At 42.1% G+C, this 24,196-nt stretch overlaps 1 protein-coding gene across 5 annotated transcripts in view; it reads right to left on the bottom strand.

Moving 5' to 3' along the window:
• The window catches only part of NAPEPLD (N-acyl phosphatidylethanolamine phospholipase D), a 43,180-nt gene that overhangs the window by 4,363 nt on the left and 14,621 nt on the right, over positions 1-24,196 (bottom strand). For all 5 annotated transcript variants that reach the window (XM_077746979.1, XM_077746981.1, XM_077746983.1 and 2 more), the window contains exons 2-4: positions 20,819-21,125; positions 5,433-6,079; positions 2,668-2,782 (exon numbers count right to left, since the gene is read on the bottom strand). In XM_077746979.1, the coding sequence (XP_077603105.1) occupies positions 2,668-2,782; positions 5,433-6,079; positions 20,819-21,112 (1,056 nt within the window). In that variant the 5' untranslated portion in view covers positions 21,113-21,125. The remainder of the gene's footprint in view (positions 1-2,667; positions 2,783-5,432; positions 6,080-20,818; positions 21,126-24,196) is intronic.

Here is a 24,196-nt window from a genome sequence, read left to right as displayed (position 1 = left end):
AACTGAATCCAAAGGCACTCACTGCTAGGGGGTGGGGAGCAGCCATGGTGACCAAAAGGGACAGCCAGCCAGTGATGTACTAGCAAAACCAGGAAAGTGTCCTGTTGCTTAAGACACACAGGTCGTCTTTTCTCCCTCATTTGCTTCTAGACTGAGTCTTTTTTCTTCACATAGGAAACTGCTAGTATATCACCAATTAAATGTAACTTTAACAGCCTAAGTCAGACATTTCCCCTGCAAAATTATTTTAGTATAAGGGATTTGAAAATGATGAAATGCTTTCCCACTGAAAACTTGTTAAATCTCACCCCCCCACCCCGCACCCCAGTGCTCTACAAGTCTTGGCCAACAATACACTTACACAGTCACCCCACACTAATCCTTTGCTGATCAGTTTAGGGACAGACTCTAATTTAATGTGGATTTTGATGTTGCATGATCTGAGTTTCTCATAGGTCGATGGCTGGCTGTTTGGGCCATCTAAAAGATAACTCTAGAAGGCAAGAAAGCCTTCTGAGTGACTCATGCAAGCACTTTAGTCCCACAAGGGAGGTAAAACTGCCCCACAGCCATGCAACAACTACGAATCGAGCAAGACAGCAGATCAGAGGGAAGAGTGAAGCGGTGGAGGAAGCACCCGATTCTGGTTCCAATCAGGGCTATGCAACCAGCCCAGACAACTCATAAATTCCCTTTTAAACGGTCACTGTTTTATGATCTACTCCAACAGGTTAAAAAGGTAGCATAGCTTTCAGCATATGTAATGCCTGAAATTTGTTTCCACCAAAACAAGTGCATTTTTATGCTTTAGTGCTTACATACATCATGTTGGAAATTCACTCGTGATTCGCTGGATAAATTAGATGTTGCTGTATATACAGTTTTTAAGTGTTGCCAGGTTAAGGACATCCTCAGTTGCCTGATACTGTAGTAAGCCGCTATCTTAACTACTTTTATGCAAATCATTTACAAGTGTTCACTCATAGGGTAAACGTCTATTCTGTTGTCTTTATAGTTTAACAAATTCATAGGTGTCAGGTTTATGCAACTCATGTCAAAACGTGAACACATTCTAAATTGTTAAGACTTAAAGTGTTACTATAGGTTTCATTAAGAAATAAAGATGGAGGTTAGATTTATGACAGGAATAATTCTTGATGGCTGAATAACTCTTGAAGTCTGAGGTATCCTACCCTTTCCTCTTCATCCCCATCTCAGTAAAGAGCATAAGCATCTTCCCCATTAAGTTAAAAACCTAGGGAGTCATCCTTGATTCCTCTTTTTGAATGAGTTTGAAGAAATACTGTAACTTCATCTAAGGAACACATGTATCTGGGTGTGGAATGAACATACACGATTACATATGGAATAAGCAATTGCCCCGAATAGTATAGTGTGCCACTGGGAAGCTGTAGCCAGTTTCCTTTCCAAATATACACACACATACTCCTGTTCCCACTATTCATCCTCCCCGGCCCGTTGTCATTCATTTGCTCTGTTCCATCTCCCGGTAACGTGGCTCAGGGCTGCTGCATCACGGGACTGGAATCCTAACTGGGGGCAGTAGGGGTTGGCAGGCAGTGTATTAGGTAATTACAGAACAAGATGTGACTTAGGGAGACGGCAGGCCAGAAATCAGGCAGAGGGACTGCCTAGCACAGCCTGAAAACACAGGGTTCCTGCAGAGGGGTCCTGGGATGGGGAAGAGGCCACACAAAGCAAAGGAGAGGCCAAGTTCAACCATCTTTGTTTTGTTTTGGAGAGAGAACGCGAGCATGTGAGAGCACAAGCAGAGAGCAGGGAAGATGGAAGAGAATCCTAAGCAGGCTCCACAAACCACTGTCCAACGTGGGGCTTGATCTCACAACCCTGGGATCATGACCTGAGCCGAAATCAAGAGTTGGACGCTTAACCGACTGAGCTAACCAGGTGCCCCTGGACCATCCATTTCTAAATCTTACTTAGGACAGGTCCCAGTTCCAAGAAAGGAGAAAATGTTTTTTGCTAAGGAAAAAAAATCAGTCCAGGAATAAAGCCACCATTTATCCCAATGCCTGGCACATAGGAGACACAGTTTACTGACTAAATAACACTCCTAAAAATTCCAGGCTGTCCAGCCTCACTTCCCCATTGCCCTACACGTCACATACACTCACTATGCCCACACTTGCTGCCTCTAATCCTATGCCCCTTACTTCTTTTGAAATGCCTTCTTCCTTGCCTTCTCAGAGTCACATTCAGATATCACCTCTTCCATTAAGCCCTCCTTGCTCCCTCCAAATCAGAAACAGTCTGTCTCTTGAAAGCACTTTATTTCACCATGAAGCACTCAGTCCTTTTAACATGCTTTAGAGTTATGTACACAACTTGCATCTTCTCCTGGAACAAAAGCCCCCTTGAGAGGGAAGACATGATGGTTCATTTTTCTATTTTCCAAGATTATATACGTTTTGGTTATATAAACACATGCTTCCAAAAGAACAGCATGTAATGACGTTATTTTAACTAAATACGGTTTTACTAATATGGCTTACCCCCTTAATTCATTTGAGGACTGCAGGTTCTGATTCTTGTCTGGCCTCTGAACACACTGCAAGGTGTGCTGATCCCAGGATCCTCTCAGGTCAGACACGTAACCAAAGTCCTATTTATTACAGTCAAACTCACCTCATTTGCTAAGGCAAAAGTTCCCCAGTGAATTGCCACAGATTTCTTCGTCTGGACATCAATGTGAATCCTTACAGCTTCTTCTGGGTCTACATGCTGATATTTCATGAACCACCTGATAAAACAGCAATTTATTAATTCTGGCCTTTGAAATATACACTAACTTCCAATTACTGCTTCATCTAATCAATCTTTAAGGTTCTGCTCAGAAGTAAGACAGTAGGCAAAACCATCTGTTTTAAGCCCACTTTTCTGCTGGAAAAAAAAAACCACAACTCTTTCTTGCACAAACTTAGCGACGCCACAGCTAAGTCTCAAGCGAAAGTCCCCTTTCAAAGGTAAGATGTTGTTTCATGTGTATTTGATTTTACTGATGGTTTATTCTACAGGTAGGTCTTATTCTTTAAAAATAGGTATTTTGCAATCCTGATAGCAATCAAAGAAACTGGATAACAGATAAATAACTAGAAACCAAAAGTGCACTTTGAAAGAACCTAAGTTGCTGAAACCATGTTTTTAAAACTTGCTGAAGCAAAAAGCAAACAAAATAAGATTTAAAAACTGGGAGCAAAAAAAGCCCAGTTACCATTCAGGGATTTTATCTGAGCATCCTACAGCTGAACAGTGAGGCGGAGGCCTGAGTAAGCACAGGGCACATGCCGGGGACTAAGTGAAGAGTGTGTGGACACAGTGTAAGGCTGTCGAGTGCCTGCGACAGAGCCGGGCACAGGGGGCAGCGGCCTGCGTGGGGACCCCTCCCAGCTCCACTACTGCAACTGTGCTGCAGTGAGGACTCGGACATGCATTCAACACACGTGCTTCTGGCCTGTAGAGACCACATCATGGAAAAGTTTATCCATCTGCAGCAGCTAAAGGGCTGTTTACTGGTAGGAGGTGCTGGGCCTCCTGGGAGCCTAGCAACAAAGCCACTGTGTTCTCTTCGACAGCAGATTAGAAAAGTACTGTTCTGCCCTCTTTCCTGACACTCAGAATACAGTTTGTGGTGTTTCTATTGATTTTTTTCTTAAATTCCTACAGCAAAGCAAAGGGATTTGCTTTCCACCTTCATGTCTACCTGAAATAAATTTAAAAGTTTTTACTCTCGTGTGAAAGTTACAATAAAAACTTGGCCTAGGTACCTGGCTGGCTAGAGCATGTGATTCTTCAAGTCAGGGTCATGAGTTCAAGCCCCACATTGGGTGTAGGGCTTACTTTAAAAAAAAAAAAAAAAAGCGGGTGGGGGTGTGCCTGGCTGGCTTAGTGAGTTAGACATCTGACTCTTGAACTCAAGTCAGGTCGTGATCTCACGGTTGTAAGTTCAAGCCCTGCACTGGGCTCCACACTGGGCATGAAGTCTACTTCAAAACAAAACATACACGACTTCCTAACCGACCTGGATGAAATACCGAGTGACAGGAGACCATACCGTAAGGTAAGTATGAACATTACAGGTCTACTACTGGTGTAACCATTTCATTTATAGAGGACTCTGAAGTTGTGTTATTTCTAAACCTGTCAGTACTGACCAGTGCAATGGATTACACAGTAGAGGTTACAGGGCGAGCAGGAAGGGGGAACTCTGTAAATGAATTTGTGTAGTTGATTATACACATTTTACCATCCCATATAGATGATCTTTATAAACTGTGACACAGGAAGAGTTCTCATAATTACAAATGAGATATTCTAATACAGTAAGAACATATATTGAGTAAAGATCAATACTATATGAAATTGATTTGAAAACAGGATGTTTCATTAGAATTATAGTGGGAAAGTATAGTTCAAGCACTACTACAGATTCACAGTTTTTTAAAATAAGGTCAAAGTGTCTAGCCTCTTAAACTAGAAAAAAAAATTCATAAAGACAGTAAAGAAATGGTTTTGGCAAACCTTCAAAGTTAAGTAGTAATAAAATCAGATGGAAACTAATGATTAGATTTGCTCAATTCATTCTTGAACTAGTTCTCCTGCTTGTAGGACTGCTGAAATAAAATGCCATCCTACATACAATTCTGCATCTGTGCATGTACTTTAGAAAATAACACATTCTTCTACTATTAGTGTTTATTTTCTCTTACCTTGTTCCTATCACCCAGTTAGCTGAAATCTAACCTCATTCTTTGAAGTCACGTCTCTTTTCCTTAGACAAGATGAGGGAGAGCACAGGCAGGGCTGGCTCTTCTTGGTCTCTGCTGCTACTGTGACCTTTCAACAGCTCTGACTTGGGGCGTGGGGAGGGGCATGCCGGGGGGTCACTGTCACCTTAACTTCAGTACGGACTGAGATAACACCACTGCAAGGGACTGACTGCTAGGATTCCTTGCCTCTTCTCTGCCAAACGCAGGAGGGCTACAGTCTGGGGACGAGTGCACCCCAGATGTGGAGTGAAAGGTGGGTATGTGGTGTGTCCTCCATGTGAAGAACAAGAGCTAGGTTTGATTACTGGCTGGCCGGTTCACCTGGACTCAGAAGGGTACATGAACATGTAGCTAGGTTACAGCAATTCTTTAAACCTTCGTCCATCTTTCTGGGTAATATAATTTCTGCTTCTGAGTAATTACTTACTGGAATATGACTGAATGAAATACTCTCGAAAGAAATTTAATTGAATCGGACCCACCATCCCCCCCAGGAACAGCCACCACCACCACAAGTCCATTAGAATCACAAAGGATATCGCAAATGACCAGGGACTCATAACCACTTCAGAGCTGAGGCCACTTATTATGTGGCAGGGCTGCCTTCCTGGGACGTGTACACACCTTGGTTCATACGCTCCGATGGGAATAGCTGCAAGGTCAAAAGGTCCAAATCTTTTTCCTATCTCTTCAAAGGCAGAGCAATAGCCAGTGTCTCCTGCAAAAAAAAAACGGCTCCAAGGCCCCAAGACAGACCAGCTGCCCCATAGAACCTTGTTGTCATCCACGAGAGTCCGTTTGCACCAGTGCTGGGAGGGCGTAAAGACAAAGGTCACCTTGTCATGTCCCGGGACGCAATTCTCCTCCCACCAGTCCAGCTCGATCACATTCTCACAGCCGCACTTCTGCATCCAGTCCAGGAGACCCAAAGGAACAAACCATCGCAACTCCTGACCGAATCGCTCGTTCAGAGCGACGACAGAATGGTAGTCCAGATGGTCATAGTGGTTGTGACTGATAAGGACAGCATCTATTGGGGGGAGTTCACCTATGGTGCACGGTGGACGGCGGAAGCGCTTCGGACCCATGTGCTGTGACGGTGACGCACGGGAGCTAAAGACGGGATCCGTGAGAAATACCAGCTCGTCCATTTCCACCATGACTGTCGCATGTCCCAGCCACGTGACTCTGAGGCCGGCTTCCCGCACCCCAACTTCCTCGGGGTCATCGATAAAATATGGCCTCAGCACTGGAAGCTCTTTATCAAGTTCCTATGCAGAGACAGAAAGGGAGAAAAGCAGCTGTTAAGGCGGGGGATCAAAGGAACGTCACAACACATTTGGACTCTGATTATAGAGAAGGGCTATTTGGGGAGAACTGACCTCATTCAGTACACTTGCTATTTCTGCCTTCCGCATGAAAATGCAGACCTCTTTCTGAATCTGACTTAGTAATCATGACAGTATCAGGTCATCTTAGTCCCACATGCAGTAGACAAAGGGAGAATTAAATGTGCAACTTTGAGCACTGCTGAATTTATTAAAAATTTTAGAAGCTCTCCTCTGTAAGGTGCTGGCAGCCAAACAGTGGCCTCGCTGCAGTCACTCTGCCCCTGCACGTGGCTGGTGCGCTTGCTGCTAAAAACGGTCTCAGGAACAGGTGGGCTCCTGGACAGAGGGAAGAAAACTTAGAGCCATTTATTGGTAGACCTTGTATCTCAGATATGAATCTGACCGAGCACACAGAACTCAAAGCAGAGCGCTGAGTAAACCCCAGTCACAGATGGCTCTTCTCATTCCTCACCTCAAGGTTTTCTCCTTTGGATCAAACCAGAGCAGAACATGGACCCTGCCTAGGAGAAGGTGCTTGCTTTTGGGGGTAAATACATGTGAAACAATAACTACAACAAAGCAGAGTATTATTCCATTTTATCCTTGGAGAAGCTCTGCTTTAGGGCCAGAGTCCTGGCTTTTATATAACTGTTTTCTAAGCTGTGCTTTAGTGTTATGCTCTATCACTGTATCAAGGTCACTTACAGGAAGACACCTTATGAACCTGGCTGTGCAGGTGCTGAAGGGATGCCTTTAAGACTCCGTATATCTCCAACCTCCTTCCCCAACTTCTCACTCACCCCAGAAACATTCCTCTCAATCCTCAGTATCAGGAAAAGCTCTTCACAGAGCGACTGGCTTTATTCATTTGATGGCCGCTGGGGAAATGAACAGTTCATGCTTTCCCTCTTTGTGCCAGGCAGTTGGAATAAAGCTACTTCCAACACTGTGCAGGCCATGACGGCACATGTTTCCACACTAATCTTATTCTTGGCTTTATTTCTCTACCCTAAGAGTCCCTTTGCTCTTCTCTGTTCATCTGTTTTTTACTGCTACGTCGATTTTTGTAAGTTGCTCAAATCAGTTTTAAAAAGAGTCTGGTATTGGATAATTATGTAAACTACAAGACCTGCTCCAGCCCAATAAGAAGGAATGAAGAGCCCAGTCGCCCAAGGCATCACAGACACAGTAATTTGTGTGAGTTTCCTGAACAAATGATGAGAAGTTCATGATGCAGAGAAAAGGAAGGAGGTCACTTCAGGTGTAGAAAATGCCCAAGCAAAGGCACAGAGCCAAACAGGAATGAACATTGCCATTTGGGGAAAGGGGACAATCTATAAAGGGTGAGAACACAATAAAAGCCTTGAATTCTATGGTCTACCCAGAGACAGGAAGCATCTTTAAAAAAAAAAAAAGACTTGTCCCAATTTATGTTTAGAGAAAACATTTTGGAGTGCAAATGATGACCTGGAGTGTGGTCCCAACAGCTGCTGTGACAGATGAAGACTGAACAAAGGGGACAGAAGGGAGGGAGGTGGAGGCAAGAGAGAACAGGAGGTGGGAGGGAGGGGGGAGGAGAGATGCTGGAGAAGGAAAGCTGAGAGGTCACAGAGACGGTCGGGGAAGAGAAAGAGCAGCAGAGGTGGAGGGCGATGAAAACGCCCTCTAAGCCAGCTAAGCCACCCTGACCCTTAGTTTCCCCATCTGAAAAAGAAGTACAATTGTACCTACACGTCCCTGTTGCGGGGACCACATCAGGAGCCGCTGGCACACTGTAAGCACTCTGCGAGTATTCTGGAAGGCGAAGAAACCACAACCTGGCCAAACAATCAGGCACCAACTCTACATTTTTACCCACTTCCTTTCTCGTAGTCCCCAATCTAGTTAAGATTCTAAATCCTACCCAGATAATTTATAGTCTCCCTTGATCACTAAACTGTCTTCCTGTCAAACTCAATGCAATACTCAAGAGCCACCTCAAAAACAGTCTGTTTGCAAGAGAACTCTCCCCCTTACTGGAACATCTTTACAGGCTCCCTGCTGACTGACAAAGCACGACTCCCCTCCTCAGCCCAGGAGGAGGCATGCGGTGGACTCCCCCAGGCTTCCTCTCCAGCTGTGTCTCCCCTAACTCCTGAGGGGCTGTGTCCATGCCGCCGACACTGGGACCGCTGCCCGGCTCCCAGACAGAGCTTGAGAGGACTGCACAACACCGACCCCATTCCTCAGGTTAAAACGCCTCCCCTCTGACCCCTCTGAGACCTTAATCTAACTACGTACCCTGCACAGGGCCAACACGGAGTCTCCACAGACAGGGACAACCACTCCGACCTCTCAACTTCCACCCCACTCTGTTCAGGCCCCATGAACAGACCCTGGTTGGACACATACAGGACGGATCTCCTGTCTTACTCGACCTGGAACCATCCACAGGGCCCAATGTGCAGGGCAGGGACGGACACACCATGTGCTCGACAAAATCCTCTGGATGAATAGGTGGAAACTTTTCAAATCCGTTCTCAAAGTTGGTAGTAGTTAGGCTTCCTGAACAATAACAAATGTCACGTGGTATACTTAACAATGAAGGAAGAGGGAGAGAATTAATATAAACTGAGTACCTACCATGTATTAGGCTTCATACTAGGCACATAGTAGTGATGGTGACAAATTATCCAATATCTCAAGTACTTCAGTATGACACAAAGTAACACTAACAAGAGCTACCATTTATGGAGTGTTAGACACCATACTAACTACTTCATAAAAAATATTTAATTTAGTACCAACCATAATACTGCAGGTAGCTCCTGGTAACTAATTTACAGAAGAGAAAACAAATAGTGACGGCGGTCACACGAGGTCAGCCTGCTGGCCTCCACACATACTACCTCCCACCCCTGACTTCTAACTATTTTTTCATTTAATACATATTAAAAAAAAACAAAAAAAGCAACAAGTACCAGCCCAGGGTTAGGAGCTGGATTACTAAGAATACAAGGAAGCTACTGGAGATGAAGGATATGTACATTATCTTGATTGTGATGATCATTTTGTGAGTATATAAACAAGTCAACTCATTCAATTGCATTTTTCAAATATGTGGAACTTGAATTATGTTATTAAAACCATTTAAAAATCATAAGCATATTTAATAGTGCATCAAAGTATCTATAATAAAATTCCTTGAAAACTACATTATCTCTTTTCTGCTCTAATTTTTTTTTTTTAATAAATTAAAAAAATTTTTTTTCATGCTTCTTTTTGGAGGGAGAAAAAGAGCAAGCGAGCATGAGCACACGCAAGCAGGTGAGAGGCAGAGAGGGAGACACAGAATCCGAAGCAGGTTCCTGGCTCTGAGCTGTCAGCACAGAGCCCATGGTGAGGCTCAAACTCCCGAACTGTGAGACTATGAGCTGAGCCAAAGTCGGATGCTTAACCAACTGAGTCACTCAAGCACCCCTTTGCTCTAAGTTTTCAAAGCCATTTGAAGTTTACTATCTCCCGGTATCTGCTGACTAAACCTTTAGCAGAGCACCTCTGGCCACCTCACCTTGCTCCAAACAAAAGATTAACAGGTAAAGTGCTCAAAGAAACCAGTCACCAAGGACCACAGACTATATGATCCTATTTATATGAAATGTCCACAAGAGGCAAGTCCGTAGAGACAGAAGACAGACGTGCAATTTCCAGGGGATGCAGGAGAGCAAGAGAACTAGGCTGATTATTAAGGACATGAAGTGTCTTTTTGGGGTAATGAAAATGGATTGGATGTGGGAATGTACAGTTGCACAACTCTGAATGTACTGAAAACCACTGAACTGTACATTTAAAACAGGTCAGCTGTAGAGTATGCGCATTCTAGCTCAACAAAGCTGTTTTGAAAAAAAAAAAAAGGTAAAGTACTGAAAGACCTCTGAATTAAGCAATCACATCATCTTTCTTTATGCATACCATGTGGTTTCTAAACCCATTACAAAAGAGCACCTTAAAGAATCTGATCTCTAGCACTACTGTCCCATAACAATCAGTTTACAACTGAGATTCAAGAAAGGAAAAAATAACTCCTTTTTATCCTGACCAGAGTTTGTGTTTTTTCAATTTTTTTTAAAGCAGGCTCCACACCCCAACATGGGGCTTGAATTCATAACCCTGAGATCAAGAGTCACATGTTCTACTGACTGGCATGAGCTAGCCAGGAGCCCCCTGATCATCAGAGTTTGAAACCGCAGGAGGGACACTTGGTTGGCTCAGTTGGTAGGGCATGCAACTACTGATTTCAGGGTTTTAAGTTCGAGCCCCATGTTGGGTATAGAGGTTACTTTATTATTTATTTAAGATTTTATTAAAGTGTAAAAAAAAAAAGTATGTAAATGCGGGTAGGGAAATTCTTATTTGAAGATACCAAGTACTCGCTTGGCATTTTCTTTACTAGGTCAGAAATTTTCTTGGCTGGTCTTCCTTTTTTTTATAGCTGCAAATGGGGATGGGGTGTCTGGGTGGCTCAGTCAGTTGAGCGTCCAACTTCAGCTCAGGTCATGATCTCACGGTTTGTGAGTTCGAGCCCCGGGTGGGGCTTTGTGCTGACAGCTCAGAGCCTAGAGCCTGTTTCAGATTCTGTCTCCCTCTCTCTCTGCCCCTCCCTCTCTCTCAAAAATAAATAAACATCAAAAAAAAATTTTTTAAGCTGCAGATGGGAAAATGCCTAGGCCCATAACTAACCAGGACACTAGTTAATATTTACTTTTCTTTGGGAAAGGGAAAAATCCTAACATTCATTCAACCACTATTCTTTGCCAGATGCTGTAGGTGAGTTCTGTCATCTAATTCTATGAAGGAGAGGTCACTGCCATTTCACAGATATCCAGACCGAGGTGGAGGGGTCACTAAGAAAGCTGCCCAGACCCCACAGCAAGCACATGCAGGCTCACTCAGGAGTGGGACTGAGGTCTTCCTGGCTGTTCCAAGACCCTATCTGTTCATTAAACCCTAACTCTTTCCATGGTATAACTTTTATTCTTTAACTGTAAAACAATGAAACCCATATTCTTGTTAATGTAATTACTTTAAGAATATGTGTGTGCATGAAAGATCTGGTGCAAATCTGCTAAAATCAGGTTTTCTTTTTTTTTTTTAAAGTCACATTTAAAGACTTCAGTTAAGACTTTTCTTCCAAGTGAAAATATATTTTTACTGAGGAAACTCACAGCTATGCTTTGTAATTCTGATTTTAAATAAAAACCTTTTTTTCCCACATTTTTGACATTTAACGGTATCATGTGAACAATGAACAGGGATGGATGTTACCAAAATACATCCCATTAATTATGAATGGTAAAATTTTATATTTTTGACATGCTATGTGTATTAGGAGTACTAGATCCATCAGAATGGCTTACTATTTTTAAACTTCTCCTTGATTTTAATAGAAAATGCCCTTCATAAAATGCTTTGAAAATCTAGTGAAATATAAAGAAGAGTAACCATTCATATATCAGTCTGCAGAGAGTATAACCACTGTTAACATTATGCTGCCTTTCGACACAGTCCTATTTCTATGCATGGTTAAGATCTTAAGGTATTTTTCTTTTTTTTTTTTAAAAAAAACTCATATTTTGGCATTTTCACCCACCTCTTAAAACTGTGAAACACATACTGAAGTATTTAAAAGTGAAACAAATAAATTATTGTCAGGAAATCTGTCACAATTTTACAAAAAAAGATGAAATACAGGAAAAGTAAAAAGAAAACTACAGAGGACTGATCTAGGTGATCCCAAACCTAATTAGTAGAACTGAAAGAAACAAACTTTGACATCTGAAGGGGCCCACGAGGCAGGGAGCATGATCAATAAATAAAACAACTTCGGGGGGAAATTTCAGAAAAGAGATGATCTTCAAAGCTTCTACATGGGAAATACAGGGCATACAAAGGTTCAAGAATGGCACTGAACGTCTCTACAGAAATACTAAAAAGAACATCATGGAGGTAATACTTTGAAATTCAGAAAGAAAAAGGTTTTCTAACAAAAATTCTATACCCACACTACCAGTAAGAATGAGATCAGAAACACGGTTCTAATCCAAGAATGGTTACCTCCTCCGGGGCCACCAGAAATCTATACCTGTTTTTAGAGCAATTCCTCCCAAAGAACTGAGGGCTGACCCAACGGCTTCGGTACAATGAAAGAGGGACCACACAGAACAGAAGAGAGGGAGACACGATCATGAACGGAACTCCCACCCTGGGGAACTGTGAACAGCACTGGGAGGGATGGATGGTACTGAGGGATGGGAGCACAGGGCACAGGGAAGAAGAAAAGAAAAACAGGTTGGAAAGGACAACAACTAGAACTTAAAGGAGCCAGTCCCTCACTACTCTGGTCAAATGGTGGGTGAATACCAGAATGTTCACCCTGGTTTACATTTGACCTCCACCTTTTTTTTTTTTTTTTATTTCTAGGAGAGAGAGAGACAGCGTGAGCAGGGAAGGGTCAGAGAGAGAGGGAGACACAGACTCTGAAACAGGCTCCAGGCTCTGAGCTTGCAGTCAGCACAGAGCCCAACGCGGGGCTCGAACCCACGAACCACAAGATCATGACCTAAGCGAAAGTCGGACGCTCAACCGACTAAGCCACCCAGGCACCCCGTTTGCCCTCCACCTTGACAGCACAGATGGGAACAGGTTTCAAGATACACTACAAAGCTGTTGCACTCAAAACAGCATAGCATTGGCATTCAAACAGACACACAGAGCAAGAGAAGAGAATATCAGAGGCAAGAAATAAACCCACACTTATACAACCAATTAACGTATGACAAAGGAGACAACAATATACAATGGGGAAAGAAAGTCTCTTCAACAAATGGTGCTGGGAGAACTGGACAGTTACATGCAAAAGAATGAAACTGGACCATTTTCTTCTGCCAGACACAAAAATAAATTCAAAATGGAGTTAAAACCTAAATGTGAGACCTGAAATCATAAAACTCCTAGAAGAAAACATAGGCAGTAATCCCTTGGACATATGTCTTAGCAACATTTTTCTAAATGTGTCTCCTCAGGGAAGGGTAAGAAAAGTAAAAATAAACTACTGGAACTAAACCAAAATAAAAAGCTTTTGCACAGTGAAGGAAACCAACAAAATGAAAAGGCAACCTACTGAATGGGAAAAGATATTTGCAAACTATATATCTGATAAAGGGTTAATATCCAAAATATATAAGAATAGAACTCAATACCAAGAAAACAAATAATCCAATTAAAAAATGGGCAGAGAACCTGAACAGACATTTTCCAAAGACATACAGATGCCAGCAGACACATGAAAAGATGCTCAACATCACTAATCATCAGGGAAATGCAAATCAAATCACCTCACACCTATGAAAATGGTTAAAATGAAAAAGAAGAAATAAGAAGCACCTGCCTGGCTCAGTCGGGGGAATGTATGACTCTTGATCTCTAAGTTGTAGGTTTGAGCCCCACACTGTAGAGATTACTTAAAAATTAAAATTAAAAAAAAAGAAAAAATAACAAATATTGGCAAGGATTTAGAAAAAAGAGAACCCTCATACACTGCTGGTGTCAATGTAAATTGGTGCAGCCACTGTGGAAAACAGTGTGTTTTCCACACTGTTTAAAAAATTATAAAAAGAAATCTTCTACAATCCAGTAATACCACTATTGGGTATATACCCAAAGAAAATAAAAACATGAATTTGTAAATATATATGCACCCCTATTTACTTCAGCATTATTTACAATAGCCAAGAAATGGAAGCAATCTAAGTGTCTGTCCAGAAACAGACAACAAAAATGTAGAATATACATATATTCATAATGGATATTTAATCAGCCTTAAAAAAGAATGAGATCTTGCCATTTACAACAACATAGATGAACTCAGAGGGCATTAAGTCGGTCAGACAGAGAAAGCCATGTATCACATGATTTCTTTGTATGTAGAATCTAAAAAACAAATGAATAAACAAAAAACTGTAGGAGACTCATAAATACGGAGAACAAACGGATGGTTTCCAGAGGGGAGAGGGTTGGGAAAATGGGTAAAGGAGAGAGGGAGATTCAGGCTTCCAGTTATGGAATGAATAAGTCATAGGAGCAAAAAGTACAACGTAAGGTGTTATGGTCAATGATAGGGTGACAGCATTGTACAGTGACAGATGGTAGCTACACTTGTGGTGAGCACAGCCTAACATAGAGAGTTGTCCAAGCACCATACTGCATACCTGGAACTAATAAACATTGTGTGTCAACTACAATTTTTAAAATGGCAAAAAAAAAAAAAATTATAATAAAGATACTTCAGACAATCAAGTTCTGACAAACCTGACTTTCCACGCACCCTTTTCTCAGGAAGCTGATTAAGAATGTGCTCCACCAGGGGCGGCTGGGTGGCTCAGCTGGTTAAGCGTCCAACTTCAGCTCAGGCTGTGGTCTCATGGTTCCTCAGTTGGAGACCGGCATGGGGCTTTCTGCTGTCAGCATGGAGCCTGCCTGGGATCCTCTGTCCCCCTCCCTCTCTGCCTCTTCTCCGCCCCTTGCACTGTCTCAAAAATAAATAAACATTAAGAAAAAAAAAAGAAGGTATGTACCCCACCAAAATTAGGAACGTGTCGAAGAAAGAGGAACAAGAGGAGTGCGGGAAACAGAGCCAGCACTGCAGAGGCGGCGGGGCCCAGGATGGTGGTGGAGGGAGACTCCAGAACAGAAGCTGGCAGGGAAATGGGAGGGCTGTCAACCCAGAAATAACCCAAGGCTAAGAGACCAGCTTACAGTCTCTCCTCAGGAAAGCTGTTGAGAAGGAGGGAAATGATCATAAATACATACAAAGTTAAGCAGAAGAAAAATGAGGCATCGCTAACCTTGTTGGGAAAGAGCACATTAATAAGCAAGGAGACATGGCTACGGTACACGACTTGGTTTGTCACAGCGATACAGTCACAGCAGTGTATGAAGGGGAAAGTCAAGTAGACCCGTGGGAGAAAGATGGGGAGGAGTACAGAGGGAGTCAAATCTGACACTGAACATGAAGGGACCCAGAAACACTGCTTGGTTCCACATGTTGATAGCTAAGTAGTTAAATTCATAGACTCAAAAAGTGGAATGAGGGGTACCAGGGGCTGGGACGAGAGGGAAATGGCGGTTTCTATCGCCAGGCCTAAAGTTTCAGTTATGCAGGGTGAATAAGCTCTAGAGACTTGCTTGTTACAACCCTGTGCCTACAGTCACCAATGTTTTGCACACTTAGAAATATAAGAGGGTAGGGGCACCTGGGGGCCTCAGTTGAGTGTCTGCTCTTGATTTTGGCTCAGCTCATGATCTCACGGTCCGTGGGATTGAGCCCCACATCGGGCTCTAAGCTGACAGTGCGGAGCCTGCTTGAAATTCTCTTTGCCCTGCGCTCTCTCAAAAATAACTATTTTCAAAAAAAACTTAAGAGGGTAGATATCATGTTAAGGGTTCTTACTACAATAAAGTTAAAAAATATAGGGGCGCCTGGGTGGCTCAGTCGGTTAAGCCTCCAACTTTGGTCATGATCTCGCGGTTCGTGGGTTCGAGCCCCGTGTCGGGCTCTGTGCTGACTGCCAGCTCAGAGCCTGGAGCCTGTTTCAGAGTCTGTGTCTCCCTCTCTCTCTGACCCTCCCCTGCTCACGCTGTCTCTCTCTCTCAGAAATAAAAAACATCAAAAAATATATATATATAAAAGATGAAGGTAAGCTCCCAAGGAAACAACTTAAAGGTCTATAAGCTCCTTCCTCCAGAGAGGGGGACAGGTTACAGAGGCTGGTTAGAGGACCAGCATTTGTCTAATAAGCCTTTCAGCACCATGACTTCTTAGAAAGTCCGTATACATGTATTTTTTTAATAAAAATAAAAAAGCAACCTGTTAGCATACTACACCAGAAACAGAATTGATGTTTTTCATTTTTTTTCGAAGGGTACCACTCTATTCTTCCGTATTTTACATCTGAAAGGTGCATTATATTTTCGAAGTACTTTCATGTGTCTTGTAAACCTCTAAATAATCCTAGTGACCTCAACTAGGGTAAGGTCTTATCCTAACCTTATGGATTAAAAAAAAAAAAAAAGGTGCCTTGAGGGACTGTGATAGAAATAGAGCCATGTACTCAGTGAGGTATCCCGAACCTGAGACTGGTTTCTGGACTCCGGGTGTCCCACTTTTCCTACCAGTCCAGGATGCGTGTTCTCAGTTCCAGGTCTCTCTCACACTCCAACGTGACTGCCCCTTCCTCACTTCTAGCGTAGTGACTGGTAAGGACAGCCTCCTCCAACTAGTGAGCCTCCGGACGTTCTGCCTCCCTCCTTCTTTGAAATTCTCCAACTGTCTCCCCTCTCCCGCCGGCCAAGACTACTGGTAACTAGGATCAACAACAACCGAAGTCACTGAGCCTTCCAACAGCACAAAGCAAGGACAGCGCCTCAATAGCGCGAAGCCCATGAACTGGCACGCTGCTACAAAGGCCCAGGAAAGGCAAACTTATCAGAAATGGTCCAAGTTAACTCAACTGTTTAGCATTTGTGAATGACCAACTTTCATTTTACTCAGACCTGTTCTATTTTATATTTTAATCATCTTTCTTCTAAAATATTTTCATATGTATATACATAAATCAATATGCTATAGTGATATAAACCGCATAGTAATTATAACCCTATGTATATATTATCCTGTCTCCTTCCAAAACAATTTGAAGTCTCATTTTATTAGACTTTAGCCCCCCAATGTCTAAAAAAACAATTTCCAGAAATCGGATTAAATTCTGAATTGACCCAATAATCTGAAGCAGGTGTTCATGTTTGGGGAGTGTTTTTCTAGAAAATGCAGAAGTCTATCATATTTAAAAAGTTGGTAAAAGTTAATAATTTGGGCAATGTAAAGGGATTAAATATGGAGATTCAGTTACATATGAAAATAACAGAGGTCAACATGCTTTGATCTAGTTCTTAGCTTTAAGTGGAAACAAGATGTGTTTCTCTTGCAACAAAGGTTGTTATCTGCACTGCGCTTTTCTTCCTCACTGGATTGATACATGAAGCAAACTAGGCATCAGCTTTCAGACCAGAAACGTTTTCAAGGAAAACTGCCAGGATCCTTCCGAGGCTTTAGAAAAAGAGGAACCAGCAGCCACCAGCTGACTGTGATACTATCTCAAACCTGGAAATTCTTCTGGCTTTGGGTATTTTAAAGACTCTTAGTTATAAAGAAGAATAAACTCTGGCTTTTAAAAAAAATGGATGAATAGACAGAGAAGATGGGGTATACATGCACCAAGGAATATCACTCCTCTATAAAAAAGAATGAGATCTTGCTATTTGTGATAACATGGATGGACCCTGAGGGCACTATGTTATGTGAAACAAGTTGGACAGAGAAAGACACGCACCATATGATTTCACCTCTGTGTGGAATCTAAAAAACACAACATGTGAACAAACAAATTTAAAAAAGAAACAGACTCCTACACATAGATAACAAATTGGCAGTTGCCAGAGGGGTGTGTGTAGGGTACTGGGTGAAATGGGTGAAGGGGATTGAGAGGTACAAACTTACAGTTATAAAATAAATTAAGTCACAGAAATAAAAAGTACAACATAAGGAATACAGTCAGTAATATCATAGTAATTTTTTTAATTAAAAAATTTTTTAGTGTTTATTTTTGAGAGACAGAGAGAGAGAGCAAGCGAGCGAGCATGAGCAGGGGAGGGGCAGAGAGAGAGGGAGACACAGAATCCCAAGCAGGCTCCAGCCTCTGAGCTGTCAGCACAGAGCCTGACCCAGGGTTTGAACTCACAGACCTTGAGATCATGACCTGAGCTGAAGCTGGACACTTAACCAACTGAATCACCCAGGAGCCCTTATAATAATTTTGTACCGTAATAGAGGGTAACTATACTTATTGTTGTGAACACTGAGTAATGTATGTAACTGTTAGATCATTGTGTTACACACCTCAATATGTCAACCACACTTCAATTTTAAAAATTTGCCTTTAAAAAAAAAGCTAACGATTCATTCAAGAATGTAGTTCCCACCTCCATTCTAATTCCCTTCTCTGCTTTGTTATTCTTCAAAGCACTAATCATATTTTAATATAACAAATTTTTACCCATTTGTTTATTATTTGTCTTCCATTAAACCCAATGTGATGGTGGTGTCTTTCCACTTTGTTCAAGGGTCTCCCTCTAATGCCTAGAACTGTGTGCCTGGCACACCGCTGGTGCTCAATAAATAGTAACTGAATGAAGGACTCCTGGGCCGCTCAGTCGATTAAGCATCCAACTTCGGCTCAGGTCATGATCTCATAGTCTCTGGTTCCAGCTCTGCATCAGGCTGACAGCTCAGAGTCTGGAGCCTGCTTTGGATTCTGTGTCTCCCTCTCCCTCTGCCCCTCCCCCACTCATGCTCTGTTTCTCACTCTCTCTCAAAAATAAACATTAAAAAAATTTTTTTTAATAAATAGTAACTAAATGAATGGATAAGTGAATGAATGAGGAAGGGCTTGGGAGGGTCTATGAACTCCCTGAAATTACAGTAAAAGGCAATTAATGTATTTATGCCCACATAAGGTCTACAGTTTTCATCAGACATTCAAAGGGTGCTAGGATTGAAAAGAGCTTCAGAACCACTAGCCTGGCAAGTTCTCATTCAACCCAGTTTCTAGAATCTCTCCAGATCCTTACAACGCAGATGTATTTCTGCCTTCATGCGATCACTCAATTCCCATGTGAAATGAAACAAATCTAAAATTACCACTGCTTACCTCTGCAGTTTTAGAAGCTGTGGCTCAAAAAACAAGAAATTTACCCCAAACGGGTAGCCCCCTGCCCTACCCCTCCTCTTCACAGCTCCCTTCCAAGTTGCTCTTCATATGGGTTCTCCAGAAGGAAAGAACAAGTGGGACCAGGCTTCTTGTTCCTCCCGACCTCTGAGCTGAAAGACGTAATACAGTTTTATCTACTAATGCCTGGCCTCATTCTAACAAGGTGTTAGAAAAGCATTATTCATATTAATCAACTCTGTTAAGTAGGATTAATACTGTGAACATTCCTTAGCATCAAAGTATTAATATCATTTTTTTAAATCCTGTGTCCTTAAAAAAAAAAAAAAAAAAAGAAGATCCTTCGTTACCGAAGGATCTACCACCACCATGAGCAGCCACTCCCCAGTCTTTCCCTCTGCAGAACAAACCTTCAAGGATGCCCCCACTCTTTGCATCCCATCCCCCAGTTCCAATGTCAAGTTCTCTCTCTCTCTCTCTCTCCACTCCCTCCAAAGCCTGATAGGACAGAGGTTGGTATAAAAGAGCAGCTAAAGGAGACAGGTGGTGCAGAAAGGCAAGAAAATAAGAGAAAGGAGGGGGCAAGAAACGGCTCCTGCAATTGGGAGCCAGCCACTCCCCGCCAAATGTAATTGCACTGATCTAATAAACTACATGCCAAATGTTACCAAATTTCATCCTAACGGGGTGCCTGGATGGCTCAGTTGGTTAAGCCTCCAACTCCTGACCTCAGCCCAGGTCCTGATCTCATTGTTTTTGAGTTCGAGCCCTGCATATGGCTCTGAGTCTGCTTGGGGTTCCTCTCTCTACCCCTCCCATGCACATGTGTGCTCTCTCTCTCTCTCAAACTAAACAAACTTAAAAATAATAAAGTTTCATCCTAGGTAAATATCATAGATTTAAAGATCAATGACCTATTGCCAATTTTTTAAGTTCTGGAAAGGTTATTCCTTTTTACAGCTTCAGCAGCCTTATCCAAGGATGAAAAGCCAAGCCCTCTGGGCAAACACACATCGGGTTACTACTTTATGGTACATAAAGTACTTCCTCACCTCCGTGACCTTGTTCATGCCATCATCCACATGAAAACCACTGCCAAAATACTTATCTTTCTAGGCTTGGCTCAAATGTCAAATTGCTTCCTCTGAGAAGCCGTCTCCAGCCCCCACTAGCTAGAATCCATTGCTTCCTTTCCTGTGTTTTTTTTATTATTGTCAAATTAGCTAACACACAGACTATAGTGTGCTCTTGGCTTCGGGAGTAGATTCCCATGATTCATCACTTATATACAACACCCAGTGCTCATCCCAACAAGTGCCTGCCTCAATGCCCATTGGCCATTTTCCCCTCTCCTCCGCCCCCACCATTAACCCTCAGTTTGTCTTCTGTATTTAAGAGTCTCTTACGGTTTGCCTCCTTCCTTCTCTTTAACTTTTTTTTCTTCCCCTCCCCCATGATCTTCTGTTAAGTTTCTCAAATTCCACATAAGTGAGTACATATAGTATCTGTTTTTCTCTGACTGACTTATATCACTTAGCATAATACCCTCCAGTTCCATCCACGTTGTTGCACATGGCAAGATTTCATTCTTTTTCATTGCTAAGTAGTATTCCACTCTATTATGTATGTATTTATCTTCTTTATCCATTCATCCTGCACTTCTAAAGCACTCTATTCCTACCTCTAGTTGCCATCAGATCAGAGATGGTTATTCATATATGCACTCTGTTGCTAAATTATGAACTTGAAAGCGCCTTATTTACTTTTTCTCCAGAGAACTTAGCCTTATGCCTTATCATATAAAAGGAGCTCAATTCACAAACTGGGTGTCATGATACNCAGAAAAAACAAATTCTACCTCTTTGGAACACGGGACACTGCTGTGATCTTTCTCCATTATCAGCCACCTGAGAACATTTGGAATAGAGAGACTTTTCCAAGTTGGCCAAGGGTTGACAAATCTGCCATCCTTTCCTTTCTTTGATTTAGTTACATCTTCTTCTAGTCTGTAATCCAGTTTGAAACTTTTCCTGGACAACCTAGAAGAATCACTTCCTACAGAACTCCGGGCTGAGTTTTGGCGTTTTCTTACTGCTTCTTTAGGATACTGGCTGCTTGTCATCAGGGATTGGTTGCTTTCATTTTCATCCATGTCCTTTTCAGAGCTAAAAAAAAAAAAAAGGAGGGGTGGGACTTAGGGAATACTGACTTTAACATAAAGGCTTATTACACAGCATCCAAAGTATTTCTTAGCAAATCAAAATTTTCTCAGACTTAACATTCTGTCTCTGTCAACTCAAACTTTCTTACTACAAAATATCCTTCTGAATCCACAATTCCTGCTCGCTAAATAGAAAAAAATGTTTGCTTTACCTTTTCTTGCCAAACCATTTAGATATTCCATATCTGCTGTAATTGAAAGCAATGTACTCCACCAGCCAGCATTTAAACACATGAAATTTTCCATTTCAATGATATCTTACAGAATTAAAGCACCCCTCTGCACATATATTTTCATACCCGAATTTTAAAAATACTATTGTTAATAATACATAGTAAGAAGGATTGCCTTAGTTCCTTGAGTAAAACTCAGTGATTCCAGTGATTTATACAGAACTCCACTAGGCCCAGTCATTTTTACTTTAAAGATAATCTGTTACCAATGCCCCTAAGAAAGCACACAGAGTTCAAGGCCCAGGAAACAATAACATTAATGGAGAAACATTTCAATAACGTATTTAAGTGGTTAACAATAAAAATTTGAAGTAACTCAGATTGAGAACGGCCAAAAAGTATAGTATGTATCCTAGCTATGTGAACTGGGGTAAGTTTCCTACTCTCTGTGTGCCTCGATTTCCTCATTTATAAAATGGAGATAATAGTACCACCATCTCTGAGGTTTACTGAGAGGGTCTAAAAAGCTAATACAATTAAAGCTCTTAGAAACACACATGTAACATGTATATAACAAATGGAACACATATACATACATGTTAACAGTTCAACAAATGCTAGCTGTTGCTACTGACTTTGTTATTCCCACTACCACTATCCCCTAACTGAAGGAAGCAAAATCCTTGATTTTTTACTATATAGGATTCCAGATACCTAAAAGTGATAATATATTAAGAATATGCATTTAGGGGCGCCTGGGTGGCTCAGTCGGTTAAGCATCAGGCTCTTGATTTTGGCTCAGGTCATGAGCTCTCACATGAGTGAGTTTGAACCCCGCGTGAGGCTGTGCACTGATGGTACAGAGCCTGCTTGTGATCGTCTCTCTACATCTCTCTCGCCACTCCTCTGCTCGCCTGCTCTCCATCTCTCTCAAAATAAATAAAATAAACACTAAAAAGTTTTTTTGAGAATATGCATTTATTGGGGCACCTGGGTAGCTGATTCAGTTGAGCATCCAACTCTTGATTTCGGCTCAGGTCAGGATCTCACAGTTCATGCATTCGAGCTCCACGTTGGGCTCTGCACTGACAGTGTGGAGCCTGCTTGGGATTCCACCCCTCCCCCTCTCTGTCCCTCCCCCAACTCACACACTTTCTCTCTCTCAAAATAAATAAACTCTAAAAAAATTCACATATCTGCCATGAATTTCATTTCTTTCCTATTCTACTAAACAAACATTTGCTTTCTGTCTAGTTTAAATGCAGTCCAAACACATAATAACTTCGTAACTCTAAGAAAATAAGCACGACAGAAAGCCAAGTATTTTTATGGCCCGCAATGATGTTTACACAGAAATACTGTCCAGGAGAGAAAGGGAAAGAACATAAACACTAGGATGAACACGTACGCTGAACTAAAACTTTTTTCCAAACCATCTACAGTAAAATAGTCTATGGCCTGAGAATAATGGGTGTTAAGAAAAGAAACCACAGCTGAAAAAGCTGAAGCAGACACACTGCCCTCAGTCGCCGCTGTGTGCTGCAGAGTCTAGCAGCCAGGAGAGCCTAACAAGCTTTAGGTCTGGGGCAAACAACCATCTTTCTAGTCCTTGATATTGTCACCTGTAAAATACCTACTTATCTCATGGGGGTTTAGAAGATCAAGTGATATAAAGGGGCCGTCACTCACCAAATGTGAATTCTTTTTTCCCTAATCCTGCTAACTGGCCATGTTATCTAAATTCTTTAAATTCCATCTGAAAGCAAAGAATCTGGGTGAGTTATCTCAGTTCTTCTCAGAGAAGTGCTCTACCTTCTTTGTTACAATTAAGTTCAGGCCCAGGACTTTACAAAGGGCAGGAACAAAGACCATCCACTTGAACCCCACTACATTTAGCAGATGTGAACACGCCAAGTAGAGAGACTTTTAAGTTATTTCCTTACGGAGTAGTATGTCTAAGAGATGGCAGAGCTGACTTAACATCACCTACCCTTTGTGATGATAAACAGCTTACGAGATACATGCATGGGCCTATTTATATAAACATATTTACACATACATGTATATATACATACACATATAAATACATACATAATATTGGTATCAACTATGTAACACATTTTTGGCTGGTTGTTTTATTTTTTTTTAACGTTTACTTATTTTTGAAAAACAAAGCACAAGCAGGGGAGGGGCAGAGGGAGAGGGAGACACAGAATCCGAAGCAGGCTCCAGGCTCTGAGCTGTCAGCGCAGAGCCCAAAGCAGGGCTCGAACTCACAAGCCATGAGATCATGACCTGAGCTAAAGGTGGAAGTTTAAGTGACTTAGCCACCCAGGCACCCCATTTGGGGTCACTGGTGTTTTTTTTTTGTTTTTTTTTTTTTTATGTTTTATTTATTTCTGAGGGAGAGAGAGGGGGAAAGAGAGACAGACAGACAGACAGACAGACAGCATGAGCAGGAGAGGATGAGAGAGAGAGTGAGATACAGAATCTGAAACAGGCTCCAGGCTCTAAGCTGGCTGTCAGCACAGAGCCCGACGCGGGGCTCGAACCCACGAACTGTGAGATCATGACCTGAGCCGAAGTCGGGAGCTTGACCAACTAATCCACCCAGGCGCCCCTTGGGTCACTGTTTTAAACAATTAGAGGGTATGGAGAAAGGAGAAATGGGCTGACTCAAAAACCACAAAAGCAAAGCCAAAACAGGGTTCCGAGACAACATCTAGCCATCCAATGAGCCTGGGACATAAGAAGAAAGGAAGGCTTGTGAGAGCCCACAGTAAAGGCATGAAGGAAAGGATTAGATCTGGGGCCTGGCCTGAGATGGTAAGGAGGTCAAATC

This window comes from Crocuta crocuta, unplaced genomic scaffold (assembly GCF_008692635.1).
Source record: "Crocuta crocuta isolate KB4526 unplaced genomic scaffold, BGI_CrCroc_1.0 scaffold396, whole genome shotgun sequence".
In the NCBI taxonomy this organism is placed as follows: domain Eukaryota; kingdom Metazoa; phylum Chordata; class Mammalia; order Carnivora; family Hyaenidae; genus Crocuta; species Crocuta crocuta.
Note: the sequence above shows the minus strand (reverse complement) of the source record. Positions and strands in the feature narration are given on the sequence as shown.